At 37.3% G+C, this 16,470-nt stretch overlaps 1 protein-coding gene across 8 annotated transcripts in view; it reads left to right on the top strand.

Moving 5' to 3' along the window:
• BNC2 (basonuclin 2) overlaps window positions 1–16,470 on the top strand; it is a 362,491-nt gene that overhangs the window by 215,921 nt on the left and 130,100 nt on the right. For all 8 annotated transcript variants that reach the window (XM_048930707.1, XM_048930702.1, XM_048930705.1 and 5 more), the window contains one exon: window positions 9,800–9,902. In XM_048930707.1, coding sequence (XP_048786664.1) covers window positions 9,800–9,902 — 103 coding nt within the window. The remainder of the gene's footprint in view (window positions 1–9,799; window positions 9,903–16,470) is intronic.

The following is a 16,470-nucleotide window of genomic DNA, read 5'->3' as shown; positions in this document are numbered from 1 at the left end:
ACATAATAGCAATTTTGTGTTCAGGACTGGTACAGAAATAGTAAACCATTCACTTGCTCAGATTAGCAACAGTTTTGAGAATGATTGTTCTGAGTGATCAGAGGAGTAAAGCCAGTGCAAGCAGCTTGCTCTAAGAGAAGACTCCAGTAGTTGTGCTTTCTTGAGCTGAGCATTTGAGTGGAGCTAACAATGTTAATGTCTCTAGAAGAGTCAGTGGCAGAGGAAGTTCCATGAAGCTTTTCACAGGTCTGTCCATCCATCCACCCATTCAGCACTGCCTACTGCCTTTACAAAGTTTATGGCTGAATGCTAACAACTGATGGTGCTGGTTTCATAACATAGTAGGGCTGATCTGAAAGCAGTGCCTGCTATTTTATTGTGTTGGCCCACAACATCAGAGGCAAATATTTGTGGAATGGCAGTAGAGATTGACTTTCCTACCAGTATATACCATTACGTGTTGCCATGTGAGAGATGGCAGCAGAGAAGCAGTCTGACTAAATTACATCTGACATACATATGAATCAGTGTTGTATAACTGAATACCTCTGTATAGAAAAGGAGTGCATCAGTTGACATTTGTCGACACTTGCTGAACATTTATGGAGACCAAACAGCACATGTGAGCACAGTGAGCTGGTGGGTAGAGCATTTCAGCAGTGGTGACAGCAACAGTGGATCACCTTCACTGATGCAGTTTTATGTGGGTGTGGCATTCAGTCTCTTGTTCATGGCTGGCAAAAAATGCATAGCTGATGGCGATAATTGTGTTGAAAAACAAATATTTGTAGCTGGGAATTTGATCCATCAAATAGTTTTTTGTGCTCTTAGTATCTGTTGTAGTTCCCATGGAAATAAATAGGAGGCATTCTATTTGGAGTGACCGATGTAAATCTGGTTCTCATCTGTAAGAACAAATGTCTGCATTTGCTAACATTCCCTCAGGCATAAGGAAACTCATTCGTAAATCAACTGTGTGCTTATCTTCAAATTTGAAGCAAATTTTCTTGAAATTTTAAGAAGCACTTGTCAGTCTTAGTGTTTTTCCATCCATATAATTTTTTCTTTGATGTGAGGTGGATATTACATGCTATGGAGACATAGGGTCATACTGTACTTGCAGTCTTCGTAGAATATCCTGTTGGCAATACTGGAAGCTGAGTGTATAGAATTAGGAAAAATGTGGCCTACAGAAACTTCCTGAAAAAATGACAGGGCTATTATGATTTATGTTTGTTTTCTCTTGAAATGTCTACATAGCATTCCATGGCACAAGTTTCCACTTTTGACTGTACCTAAAAAAGAATCTGAGTGACTCCCTTATATTAAATGCAACATTATAAACACTATTTTATATTTTATTTTATTTTATCTTATTTTATTTTTCTCTATTTATTTCATAGGTTTTCTCCCAAAGAGTTGAAAATGTTTTTCTAAAATTAAGTGATAGATTCTAGCTAGATTCCAAGCTGTTTTATCCCATTAACAGCTTTCCATCTTGTTAGCATCCTTCCCTTCATATTGTATTAGTAACTGCTTTCGTGAATGCCACAGAGAAATATAACAATATTAGTACCTTTCAAATTGTATTAGTGAAAATAAATACAAGTAAGAAACAATACTAATATACTGTGATGTAAAATCTCTCATAAAATGCTGCAATGCAGTGAGCAACTTGGAAGCTATTTACATATCTCTGAATATGGGAGAAATGAGAAGCTCCATTGCATTGCATGGATGCTTAAGACTGTCCAAATGCAAGGTATATTCCCACTTCTTTTTGTTTTGAGAAATACATTATTCTAGTACAATTACTCATGTTAAAAAATGGCCATCCATTTGTTTATGGTTATTCCTTTACAAACTGTAAAAACTGTCTAAAATTATATGTTTTAAAAAGATCTGTTAATTTTTTTATGCCAACAGACGAGATTGTTTGCTTCATGCTTCGGTCTTAAACTCTATCCTCATGCTACATGTGTGGTGAGAACTTTGCTAATCTTGCCCCTGAAAATTGAATCTAATGTCCGTGCCCAGCTCTTGCAGACGGTGGTTTGAAATTGAATGGTCAGGGGTCACAGGGCATCTATGGAAAAGTCAGACACAGGATCAGAGGGTATTCTCACGTTTTCTGCCCAGTGTTCTGGCTGCAAAATTGTCCATGTAAAAAATGTAGGTCACTTGTAAAACACAATTATTGTATGAGAACTACACATTGGAGACATTAGGTCTTTCAACAGAGACAGAAATACATCTGCAGGTATAATCTGTAGAAAGTATGGCCAGCATTTCCACCCCAATTTTCCTTTTCTCTTTGCTTTAAACAAAGTGAAAATATATTTTGAAAATTAACTTCAAAGAGCTGTACTGAGTTCTGTCTATCTACTTTTCTAATTATACAGGAGGTGTTGGTTGTTTTTTTTTTTCCCCTTTTATGTGAGTTTTCTTGGGAAGGAATTTTCCCTGTTGACATGAACTTGAGACTTTAATACACTGATTTTTCTAAACTCCTTTCCAGCACAGGTTCACCAGCTAAAAATTCTGAAGCACAGAGAAGCCATAGACAACCATAAGCAAGGAGCATACTGAAGCTGTCTTCTTGTTCTTGAAAAATGGTGTTTTCTTCTTTTTTTATGCTCACAGGCTTAAATGTTAAGTGAAATTTACCCAAGTGATTGCCTCATAACATAACGTGCAATTATCTACCAACAATGAATATGAATGTGTCTGGTGACCGACATATGAAGTCAATTTTTAGTCTTGTAAAATGTGTGAGCATTTCAAGAAGGATCTAAATTTGCGGTCTCATCCTGCTCCAAGAGGAACTGCTGCATATTTTTTATTGCTCACGTCAAAGCTTTGGTAATCTTTTCACTTAGACACTGTGTCTGTCTTTCCTGTGATGCCAGGCTTATTGTAGGTGGGTAGGCTTGTGCATTTCCTAGATCAGGTCAGTATGCAAATGATCCTCTTTCTGGTGCTAGTTTGAAGCAAGCCCTGTTTTACCACTGATTTGCCAGCTACTTAAGATAATGTAATTTCATGGTAATCTTTATTATTAGCAGGAAAAATTATGCTGTGGTCTTTTTTAAAGATATTTGATTTACAAAAGAAGAGAAAAAAAAATATTAGCATTTCTACAGTTAAGAAGGGAAGTGACATACCCCAACAGCTGTTTAGTAACGTATAATATACATTGTGGGGGGGGAAAAAAAATCAACTTAAAATTGTGATGCTGACATACAGTGATGATCTGCATAGGTAGCATTTGTCTTTTTCAGTTTGTAACCAAGAAATTATGTCAGGGCAAAGAAGACACTCATAGAAAAAAACTGTCAGACCACTTGCAGGAGTTAGCTACTTGTCTGCTGCTTCAGACCTTTCTTTGTCAAGAGTTGCATTATATGCAGCAACCAGAGAATGGATCTGAACAGACCCATGTTAAAAATCTGAGTTACCCAGATCTGTTCAGCCTGGGGAAAAGAAGACTGAGAGAGGATCTGATAAATGTTTACAAGTATCTAAATGCAGGTGGGAGGCAGATGGATGAGGCCAGGCTCTTCTTGGTGGTGCATAGAGCAATAGATAGGACAAAGAGTAATGGCCTAAAACTTGTACAACGGAAGTTCTGTACAAACACACAGCAGAACTTCTTTGCAATGAGGATGACAGAGCACTGGAACAGGCTGCCCAGATAGGCCATAGAGTCTCCTTCTATGGAGATATTCAAGACCTGTCTGGCTACCTACCTGTACAAGCTATAGTAGAGTTCCTACTTTAGCAGGGGGGTTGGACTTGATCTCTTGAGGTCCCTTCTGACCCCTGTAGTTCTGTGACTCTGTGATCTCTGTGTCTCTCATCAACTTCTTTGCATAATTATTTTCATGTGCCATGATGCCCCAAGATCAACTGCTGTGTGTCTTTAAATTATTTACCCAAAGATAAAGTTATTTCAACAAAATATTAGTTGGAGGGCATTTATAAGATATAATTGGAATTAAACAGGATGTAGAAAGGAAAGTTTGCATTTAGCACATTGAGAGTTTTTTCTTTAAGTGGAGAGATAAGCTGCATGAAGTGCACTTTGCTTACCAAATACTTAACCCTACACAAACTGTAAACTTTTAATATATTTATGTGTATATGTTTGTGTTTTAAAACCCTGGCATTCTTATTAACTAATACATTTGTGCACACACTCATACAGAATCTCACTAATTTTAATGAAACAGTAAGGAACTTCACTTTCACATCAGTTTACTGGGTTGCTCTCATTACAAGGATTTCACAAACATGGAACTAGATCAGCTCTTATGATCTGTATTTGGACCAGTTAATTTGTTTATGTGGACTCCGTAAGATAAATGAGTGGCAGATGCTTTAAGCAGGTAGATGGAACTTCCATGCAAACAAAGTAAGTAGAGTCAATACTGTTAGGCATTCAGGTACACAGCAATCGCTTTGTACCATAGATTGATATGAGACACTTCTTAAATAATTTATGTACCTGAGAAAGATAAGGCAAGGACATTAAGGGGAAGGGTCTGTTATGCCATTCACCTCATAGAAGAATGTAAATGAGACTTCATTAAGATACTGTTCAGCCTCACAGTATTGTAGGAACCTTGTCACAAATAGAGAATTTTTTTAGAACAGCTACTAAAAATCAGGGTAAAGTTAGGTGCAAAAGTAAGTCTTTCCAGAATGTTACATCATTTGAAACTTTCTCCGTCATTTATGATAACTGATATGATTCTTCCTCCAGAGTTATGTATTCTTTATGTGTGCTCCTTCTTCTCCCATACTGGGATCCCTTACACAAAAGCTTACTGCTGCCTATCTCTTGGAAGCTCTGCAAAACAGCCAGACAGATTGATTTTTCCATTAGTGCTATAGGCTGCTCCTATTAATATGTGAATAATACTTACTTGCTATATAATTAAATTGCCCAAACTATGCTAAATGAATACCCTTGGTCTGGGGGAAACCCACAGATTCAGGAATAACATCTCTCAATGTTACCCATAGTAACTTACACAGAGGTGTAAAAGACCTCATTCTTTAGTGGGAGGCAATGTTCCCTTCTTTCTGCATTGCGTTCTACATGAAGAAGATCTCAAAGTGAGCAGCAGGATATCCCTGAGTGTTTCAGTGTCAGTTATAAAGCCATTAATTTATTTTAGTGCGTGCGTATTTTGTTTTTAAACTGTAATAGTGTTGCTTTAAGATTTAAGGAAGCAGTAGTGTAAATTATTCAAAACAATTCTACTGCAATCCAATCCATTTCCTTCCCTGCTAATATAAAATGCCCTGAACGGACGCTGTATTTTTTGTATAAATGCAAGAAATGTTACGATAGGAACTCCATGGAAGGAATGTATAAAAACATCTCAGAACTCCTATTATCGGCAGATCATTGGTGCGGTAGAACTTAGTGGCATCTTTCAAACAGCTGTAGGAAATCATGCTTTACAGCATGCTGAATGGCTTTAACGTGTAAGCTGTCATCTGAATGCATGCGTACCTATCCCCCTGCACATAGGGAGCCGGTACGCGTTGTTTTTCTGTGCAAGGTCTTTGGTTTCTTTTCTGCTCCTCCTGTTTTCTGTCTGTCTTTCTTGGAGGAGTTTCTGAGGAAAACCTTAGGAAAAATTTCTCTCCCTAACACACAGTGTAGTGCACATAGTGCCCCATTACGTAAACTTCTTTAGCAATACATTGTGAAGGTAGGATTACACTGGATGGCTTCTGGAAAGTCTGGCCACATTTTTTCAGAAACACTTTTCTGGCTAAATTTTTGCTTTGCTACACCCTTGCATATTTGTACCTACTTCCTAACAGGATCAAACAATGGCTACAATGTCTAGCCACTGCTAACCAGCTCCAGGATCTTTTTACAGCCCTCCCCACCCTACCCCTGTCAAATTAAAGAGTAACAGATGTCCAAATGCAGTTAACGTTGATCTGTGCTGCTACCTTCCAACACACCGGCTACTGTACTTCTGTCCTCTCTCCACTTTAAAATCCTGCTACTGTAGACTGGAGGGACAGCATTAAAGTTTTAAATTTTAGGTAAACATGTGCTACCTTAATCTTCCCCTGCTCTTCTGGGTCATTCCTGAGCTTGTCATGGTGTCATTGCTACACATCTGCAAGTTAAATGCTTTTGGAAGAAAAAAAAAAAGTAGAAAGATATTGTTAATAATTCATATAAACATCCTTGCGAGGCTCAGTGCTTAAGTTGATTGCTTTTGTGAAGATCTATAAGAACCAAGTGTTCTGTCACTTCAGTGAGTGTTAATGCTCTGTGTGTCTGTAAGAGCATGTGCTTCTCCTGGAATTTTATATCTCTCCCCTGAGTTACACTAGTTTCATGTTGGAAACAGTAGTGATCCTGGGTAGTGATATGGATTAACTGAGTCAAGTGGAAAATTGAATCTTTGGAATAAGGACTAAATTCTACCTGAGATTTTCAGTAGCATCTATCACTTAGGTTCCATTTACTCTGACAGCAGCACTTTGAAGACACTGCATCTCATTATTGTTTAGGGCATGTAAGTAAAAGGCTTATGGAGTGTTTTGGCTAAGACGTGTAAGTGACTGGGTATTTCCAGACCCAAATGAGCACTTTTCAGTCTGTGGGATCATCCTTATCACTGACCGGCATGCATGGGGTTCTTTGTGATGGGATGGGAAACTACTGATGCTGGTTTACAACCTGACATCAACACCTATTTTGTCTTGTAAAAAGCACCCAAAATTCATCCATGCTTATCTTCAGAATTTCTCCTGACTATCCTTCTTACTTTACAAAAATAGATAGCTCTTTTTGAAGATTCAGTTTCTTGAAGAACAGACATTTTCATGTTTCTTGAAAATTTCCATTAATTTGAGTGTATGTATAAAAGATAGAAAACTTACTAGTTTATTAATGTCCTTGATAACACTTTATGTTATCAAGATAGTCTTTAACTCAAGATAAAGAAACATGGAACTTGTAAGCTTTTTTTTTCTCCATCTCATAATTTAGAATGGATAAAAGGATCATTTTTGAATGTGTGTAATAAAACTTGCTCTTAGGCTGAAACATTGTATTCAGGCTCAAACTGAATCCAGTCTTCACAGGCAACCTGTTAACCTCTAGGCAAGAAATAGGTAGAGTTGTAATGGGAATGCTGAAGAGCCTTAATAAAGCTACTCTACTGAATGACATGATGTCATCTATATATGTATACATATGCTGTGAGTGTATTTCTCCCACTGTACACACAACTGAATATGAATAGGACAGCATCACTTCCAATACTGCAAATACAAACCACGTTGGTGCAGAGATTAAAAAAGGTGTTGAATATGATAAAATCTTTTATTGTAAAATAAGAATCCTATTTTGTAAGCCCTTCATTCTTTTTGCAGTACAATTAATTACTGAGTTCATTAATTAATGAACATATTAGAGAAAGAACACCATTACTGACCAGTGGAGACCTGATATATTACTGAGTCAATAAACTATTGAACATGAAACAGGACCTTCCAGGAGAATTTTTTCCTCATAACCCACAAACACATATATTATTCCTGCAAGATCAGCACTTCTTTGGTACCCTTGTATTTCACATTACTAATTCTTTTAATCACGCATACATACAGTGTTTTATAACCTAGCTAATGAGTAATTGGACAGGTGACATTGGGACTGAGACCCTGAAGTGTCAGACATAATAGAGCAGGATATTTTCATTGCCCTGCAAGGTTTTTGAGAGTAAAAGGTAGTAAAAGAACATATAGGATATGTAAAATCACAGCTCTGTCAGAAATTTAACAGAGAAATACACACTTCAAGTGGATAAGTGAACTATAAATGGTTTTAAATGACTGTACAATGCAGATAAATAAGTGATAAGACATATAAAACAACTCTGAACTTTTAAAATAGTAACAAGGAGTTTAGCTTGAGCGAGTTAGCGTTGAATGTAATTTTCTTTAAATCAGTATAGTTAAGGTAATGCCTTTTTTTGTACAGATGGAATGTATATAGGGACTGTTAATTGTTTGGAAGAGACATGAGCATTCGTAATGCTTCGATACCACTGTGGCTGTAGGATCTGAGCATCCTTCCCCCACCTTAGCCCCCAAGTAAACATTGATTGCATCTAAATCTATAAGATATCTCTTCCTGGCAGCTCTGGTAGTTACTGTAGATCATTAATCTGTGAATGATCAGAATAAGCCTCTGTCTCAGAAATCTCCATGCAAATTACATCTAAATGCATGCTGTAGATTTATTAGTAGCAGTTTGAAGTGCACAGGTCATCATCTATGCTATTAAAACATGTAAGTGTGTTGCACATTAAAAAACTTCCATTCCATTTGTATTTGCTGTGGGCATAGCCAGCCTCTCAAGAAAATCTGTGTAGTTTTTGAAATCATTTTGAAAAGGGAGGGGAGACCTTAATGAGGTGTATTATTTAAGCAGATCTCTTCATGGAACTGGAACTTTGGCATCTCTGCTTTGAAAGAATTCAATCTTTTGAAACAGAGGGAAATGCACATATTTTGAATGCCACAATATAAGAATGATATAAAACCATTAGAAAGCATCCAAAGGAGGACTACAAAGATGGTGAAGAGTCTGGAGGGGAAGACATATGAGGAGCAGCTGAGGCCCCTTGGTGTGTTCAGGTCAGAGCAGAGGAGACTGAAGGGAGGCCTCATGTGGCTACAGCCCCTCACAAGGGAAGTGGAGGGGCAGGGCTGAGCTCTGCTCTCTGGTGACAGCAAAAGCACCTGAGGGAACAGCATGGAACTGTGTTGAGGAAGGGTCAGGTTGGCAGTTAGGAAAAGGTTCTTAATCAGAGGATGGCCAGGCAGTGAAACAGGCTCGTCAGGGCACTGTCATGGCACCAAGCTGCCAGAGTTCATGAAGAGCTTGGACAGTGTTCTCAGGCATATGATTTTTGGGTGGTCCTGTATAGAGCCCAGAGTTGGACTTGGTGATACCTGTCTGCCCTTTACACTTGAGGATTTGCTGTTCTGTGATTCTATGGCACATTTGACACATACAGAGTGTTAAGAGATGAAAGGTTAGCCTTAGGTATAGGAGAAACCTAAAATTTCAAAAGAAAAGTTATGATATGAGTACGGTCTGTTGCTATTATTGTATCATCACTTTTCCCTATTTTAGGAATACATTAAATGTATAAATAAATGTATAAATCATAGAAACTCTTTATGATGTAGCAGAGTTGCACCCTATGGGATCCCCAACATGGAAACAATTTTTGGATGCCATAATGGGGAGAGAACAGAGATATATAGTCTTCCTTTTTATATGCTTTTGTTTCCTTGATTTACATTTGGTTTTAATTAAGCTGAAATGCTGCTATGGGAAATCATCACTAGTAACATTTTCCTTGAAACAATTGATTCCAAATCAGGAGGTGTGTGGAACACCTACAGAACCCTCATCATTGCACTTTTTCTGTTGTTTTGTTTTGGTTTGGTTGGTTGGTTTTTTTCTAGAGTAAAGATCCTTTCTTTAAAAGACTAGAAATTTACTCATCATCATGGGAAAAAAGAATAAGTTGTTATTGAATAAGCTTTTTTGTGTGTGTGTGTCCTTGCTAAGGTATACTGATAAATGTTTTTGAAAGAAAACTAATCCTTACTCAAAAGAATGAGCAATGCTTGGAGTGGTTGAAAGCTGTTAGTTTTTGTACAGTACCCTTCTAGCTCTCACAATAAATTTGTACAAGGGGGGAGAACATTAATATGTGTTTTCTTTTTCTTTTTCCAGGCCATCCGCTGTACACTGGTAAATTGCACGTGTGAATGTTTTCAGCCAGGGAAGATTAACCTGAGAACCTGTGATCAGTGTAAACATGGCTGGGTGGCACATGGTAAGAAATGTCTGTTCTGGGCTGATCTTCCCTATTCTGTTCTTTGTTCCTGTAAATGCTAAGTATTGGGGTGATACAGACAGCAGTGATACCTATTTCTCTGAAAAGATGTGCTCTCTGGGTTTCTGCAAGTGTCTTTTTTTCACATCAATTTCTAGCATGGAAATATGATAGATTGGAAATACCATAGGTTACTGTGGCAATAGATACCACTGGAGTTGGTACCCAGTTTGAGCTTGTGTACAGCTGAAAAGTGTATCCTGACCTCCAGGAAGTTATCTGATTGTAGCAGATCTTAGCAGAAAGGGAAGGGTTTGTAGTTTGGTTGCACAGCAGAGTTTGAAAATTAGCATTGGCCAGTAAGTTGCTGAGTCCAATGGAAATTCAAATGTACCAATGTCAACCTTTCAGAGCTTGGATATCAGTAAAATCAGTGTATCCAATCTGGCTAAATGAAATACTTGATCAGTGTGTTGAACCTCTCTTCCCTATATTTAAATAGATGACAAAAGAATGGAGAGATTCAAATCCCTCTAAAAGGCAATAAAACACACTCCACAGGTCTTAGTTTTTATTTACACTCCACTATTTTGTGTATTTGTTGTTTTCTTGACAGTCTGAATTAAGATATGTTTAAGAGAAAGAAACAAAGCCAGACAAAATGAGGAGAAAAGTAAGAAGAACGCCTAACATGGTTTAATTGAAAAGCAAAACAAAACAAACAATAAAAAAAACAAAAACAAGATGAGTTCAAAAAAGAAAAAAAAGAGACAGCACAGAAAAATTAAACATATTTGCGGAAGAAATTTGAGATTTTTTCTTATTGTCCAGGCTGTAAGCTAGAACAGTCTTCATTCTTCTCTTCTACCAGATATTCAGTGGGTTACACTTAATAAATTTTATTTTATTGTTATAAAACCTGGATTGGAAGACTAGTATGCCTCACATGCACTTGATCTCTGCTTATTTAGTACATGATTTTGAATATTTTGCCTGAACTTTCTGAATTAGTGCATGTGTATGCTCAGCAAATTCAACAGCAACAAATGCCAGAGAAGTTTTTAAAAGATTCACACACCTGGAAAACAAATCAGGAATGTGGGTACAAAGCAGTTCTGTGTCACTTTGTTGTTGTATGTACAGCCTGCCTAATGGTAGCCTGACACCACCAATCTGGTAGTTGGTTACAGATTTGCTATGTACTAAATTCTGCAAGGGTACTGCCTGTTTTCACTCCTCTTAATTACTGGAAAGAAATCTTTAGTCACAGTATAACCAGGCTCACATTTATTGGAAGGACCTCTAAACCTCACAAAATTCTGGAGCTCAGGCATGCTTCAGATTTTGTGCAGAATCAGCAACTGAGGCTTTGCTCATCCATGGGTAGGGAAGGCTTACCTAGGTATTTTCCAGCGTGTCCTCCTGTTGAGTAAAAGGGGGTCTGGCACTTGGATTCTCGCACATAAGTATCCCAGTTTTTATTTTTAACCAGTACATCTCAGAAGATGATGCTCAAATTTTTCTAATAAGCACCCCTCTATTATGTTGTTGAATTAAAAATTATTGTATGAGAGTAATCTGAGATAACCACAGGGCTCTGCTTTTCAAGTCCAGGATGTCAGAAGGTGAATGTAAGAATCAGTGATGCACCACCCTTTCCCATAACTGAGTACTTAACATTCCTAATACAAGACTTAATACAGTTATATATTATTGCAAAGTGCTTGTTTTACTGCAGTATTGCGCAAAGAATGCTCTGCTATATTTTTTCTTAATGCTTTGTATACAGTCATCTAGAGTATTTACATTTTGTGGTAGAGCAAGACTTGTCACATGTATGTTTCGTATACTTCTCAAATCACAGGCATTTAAATTACTTTCTGGAGACTGTGATGGATCCACTTTCAGTTTTTGATCTGAACTGTTTTCCGCAACACTGAGGACAACATTCAGTAATCTGAACAATTCAGTGCACTGTATCACCTGGGTTTTAAAACGACTGAATCAGGCTGCTGTTCAGAAGTGATTTTCTTTAAACCATTAACACTGCGCTTTCGGAAGATGTTCCTTGAATGCAAATAGAATTTCCTACTACTTTAATTAAAGGGTTTCCTTCTGATTTTTATTAATGAATTTCAACTCAGATCCTTGACACATGATGTAGTGCTTCTCTGAATGTAATTATCAAAGAATAGGTGTTTCCAACAGGAAGTACCATGCTTATTCAGTTCTGATAACCTAGAATCATAATTACCCAAACAGATCAAAAATAGCTTAGAACTGCAATCTTCTCACGCTCTACTTGACACATCTGTGCTGAATTAATGCATATTAATAGCTGCCATTTGAAATGTTCAAATTCTTGGAGTGCGCAGGAAAGGGCATAAAGCCCCTGCAGTATTATTGCACCTTGCAGCTGCTGGCCTGTGTTATTTTTGTATATATATTTTCCTATTTCTGATGTCTTTCTTATGTTTGTCTTTACTCACCTGAAATGAGCTGCACACTTCTTGAAAGGAAAAGTTCCCTGCAAGTAAAGTATTTTCCTGTTTGGAGGTGCCAGTGTAGGATGTCAATATATGAACAGATTCGTCAGAGGAGTTCTTTTGTGGCAAGATAAATGATTCTGTTGGCAATAGCTCATCTTGCACAGTTTTGACCACACACCCTTCTGCTATAGTGTTAATCCTACTGCCAGTGTCTTTAAGGCTGACGCTAAAAACTGCAGAGTATCACAGCATTCTAAAGAACTGCTGTGAATAATAGGGAATACATTATTTCTACTGCGAATCTCTGGATGTTTTAAGGGATTCATATAAATAGATTGTTCATTTTTTTTTTTTTTCCAGCTGAAGTCTCACTTTCATATGGTCAGCTTGAATGGAGATTTATTTTCTATAAGAAAAGCTGAATGGTTTAAATTGGATAAACCATTTTCTAGACCTCAAGCAGGCAAACAGATGATTTTATGCTTTTTTCCTGCAATTTTTTAAGTGGTTAATATGCTTGGAGTAGTCCACATGGTGAAAATTAAAATCTTATTAGAATGTTAATAGTAATTCTTTTTTAGTACAATTGATTTTAGGACAAGCAATTGCTATTTTGTGGCCTTTAAATAGTGTAGGAGTAAGATGACTAAAAAAAATTGTCAAGACTTTCTTGATTGTTTGAATATTTTTGCCTCCCGATATTTTTGTTGTTTTACAAGTAGTATGCTATTCTGTATGAATGTAGTAAAGACACTTCACTAGTTTTGGCACAAAAAAGCTACTTTCTTAGATTATATTGGAAACCACGAGAAAAACAAATCTTGCCACCCACTTTCCATTCTAAATGTATCTTAGTCTACTATAAAAGAAATTAAGCAAGTCTGCAGTCTAAAGATGTTGACATCATTAGCTTTACGTTATGTTTTGTGTGTCACTGATGTCAGAATAACAGTGACTGCACTGCTAATAAAAACACTTTTTACCTGGTACAGCTGATCAAAAGACCCAGTGCAGTATCAATAGGAAATAGTGTCTACTCTTTGTAACCGTTTTGTTCCACTGAAGGATGTTGAGGTGGAATGCATCATAGTGCCCTAAAGCTATTATAACATTTGTTCTAGTTCTTTTAGTTTCTGTATCATAGACTTTGCAGAGATTTCAAAAGTACACAATATAATAATTACACTGTCTAAAATCAGCGTTGTATTGTTTTGAAGAGAGTCAGAAAATGTGAAAATCTCGTTCTCTGTCTTACCCGCAGACTAATCACTGGCAAAGCTCAATCACACATCAACAGCATGATTTTCAATGTTTTTATTGCAATATGCATTCTCAGACTACCTGAATTTCACACCATTCAGTCTATTCTGGACAGTGAAGTATCCTGTGAATGTTTTTGTTGTCTTCTGAGCAATCTGGCTCTTAATTCGCTATTGATCTTTGCTGTCTCTCCCTCTGCACCATGCCTATCGGCCCATAGTACCTCTGTGAGGTATACCTCACAGTGTAAGCTGCATATGCCCCCATCTCCAGCCAGAGACTTCACCAGGCCTTTTTCTGAGTAACTTCAAGTTCCTTTATGTTTCAAAATATATGCATTGACTAGTAGATTTCAGTGCACAGGGCAAATCCATCAGCCTTTTCCATCTACAAATCTGACACCTGGTGAATGCTCATGGTCAGAGTCTCAACGCCTTTCATCTTGTGAAGGAACTTTCCAGCTACCAGCGTTTGAATAAAGCATGTGCTGACTTGCTGTAAATTAGACTAACAGTCAAAACAATGGTCTCCAGCAGAAAATGGAGACTGTGCTGTTGTAAGCCCAAATGTATGATGAGACCGCAACTGCTTCTTTCTTAATGGCAGAGTGGTGAATTCTACATTCTAAAGTTGCCGTGTAATGGAAAGGTGAGGTGAGAGAAAATGAAAGGAAGGCAGGAGCAAGTAAATAAAGAAAAGAGAAAGAGAAATCCTGTGGAAATGTGAGAAATTGCGTCTGAGTAGCTGAAAGGACTGGAACTGGAAAAGCGGTTTAGATTTTAAATGTATGCTCCATGGGAATGAGAGAGAAAGGAAGAGGAGCTCTATGTTGAAATAAAAACCAGCAGGGTTCCTGTGTTTGTCACTGTTCAAAGTTGCTAAGTGAAAGAAATCCAGGTTTGCAAAGTCAAAGGTCACTTCTAACAAAACAAAACAAAAAGCAAAAGCAGAATATGTCATACATCTTAGAGTCTCTAGAAGCTGGCAGAAGGGCCATGTTACTCTTTTCTTAAAAACTGGAAAAAGGGTAGAGAATCAACACTAAAAAGTGAAGGGGAAATATAATCCTGTTATTATTATGTAGTGGTTAAAATAGATGGGTTATTTTTGTATTGTTCCATAATATTTTAGGAAGAGTCACAGCCTTAGCATACCAAGCATACTTTTTGCTTTGTTTTCAGCTTAGTTAATTCTATAAAATGCTTTAATATGACCTGAAAACATAGAGTTTCAATTTTGGGGGGTGTTACATAGACATTTTTGGCAAATAAATTAATCTTAATTAATTAATAAGATAGGCTAGCTTTTCATGGCTTCATAAGCAAAACTATTTTAAGTCTTGTCTGGCTTTTCTTGTACTTTACTGACAAAATCCTTTTGACCCATCTGTATTAACTTCCTCCTGACCCTGAAGAGTGAGATGTATATTTCATTACTCAGTTTATTCCAAGAACCTTACCTAATTCATTACTGGTAAACACTTTCTCTGAGTCCCTCCTCCAGCTTGTGCCTTCATTTTTCCTTCCATTCAGCAGCAATTCCCAAAGTGGTCAATGAAGCTCAGAGAAGATGCTCTCTATTATCTTGGGGGCACTGGGATCCACAAATCTGGTTTTAAAATCTGCTACATTGGTAAGAATGATATAGTGTAGGGTTGTCTTTCAGTTACTCTGAGATGACTCTTAATGCAAGACAAGCTGAGGTAAAAACAAGGGAAAGTAACCAGGCATTAGGGCATCAAAGAAAAAATGCGTTATTTCAAAGATTTATTAGACATAAGTAACAGAAAGGAAATAGTTATTCCAAAAAAAAAAAATAAAAAGGCTTTCTTTTCCATTTTTTCATTCAATGTATGCTTACTTATCTATATTGTTAAGGGTTTATTCATTGTGCAAATTCAGCATCCTCAGGTGCTGAGGAGGGCTTTCCTTGGGAGAAAACCACAGTCCCTAAAACACGTATGTTGACACACATCTCCTTGGATTTCTTTCAGAGTCCATTCAGATTAAAATCTTTTTTCTCTTCTTCCCTGCCACCCTCAGGAAATCTTGATTCTTTAATCTCTCAGGAGGAGATTAGATCTTCCTCCCATGAATCTTCTGGTATGTGGTCCTGGGTTTGAAAATGCTAATATCTCTTGGACAGTGTTTGATGACGTTAGCCCCAGACAGACCTTAGGCTGTCAACTAAGGACTGCCGGAGAATTTGGTAAGCCCTAAGCAGAATCGACCCATTCTGAAGCACAGTGTTCTTTTTTGCTAGACTCTACCATATTCACGTCCCAAAGTGAAATCCTTTCTCACTGTGACCATTATATTTTATGAATTTTTTTTAAGTCACTAGTGATATTTGTAGTCTTTTGGAACTGGGATGAAAGCCATCAGATGCACATTGGGAACTCTTATTTTCAACCAACACTGCAACAGTCAGATTGCTTTGTGTTGGTAACTGTTTTGAAGGTAGCTTTTCTCAGTCCCTTTCTGGAATACCACAATGCTGTATTCCATGTCCGCATATCCACACACAATGCATATACCTGTAGAAAGACTTTTTGTACAAAGGCTGAATTCTATGGCTGGGAATCCCCGGGCATCCTGGAGGGCATCCTGCCCTTTTGCACTGCATACCTGTGCTTGCCACCTTGCTGCAGGTATACTTTACAAAAAAAGTGACTATAAAAAGAAAAATACTCTGTAATAGTTAAAAAAGAATTGTCAATATTTCTGCTTTTGTTCTCTTTTGTGGGGGATAATGTTTATTTCATGCATGTGCTAAGTAATTCAGATAGACTCAGCGTTTTGGGCAAGAATAACTTCTTT

The sequence above is a fragment of the Lagopus muta genome, chromosome Z, assembly GCF_023343835.1.
Source record: "Lagopus muta isolate bLagMut1 chromosome Z, bLagMut1 primary, whole genome shotgun sequence".
NCBI classification, from domain to species: domain Eukaryota; kingdom Metazoa; phylum Chordata; class Aves; order Galliformes; family Phasianidae; genus Lagopus; species Lagopus muta.
This window is presented reverse-complemented; position numbering and strand designations above follow the sequence as displayed.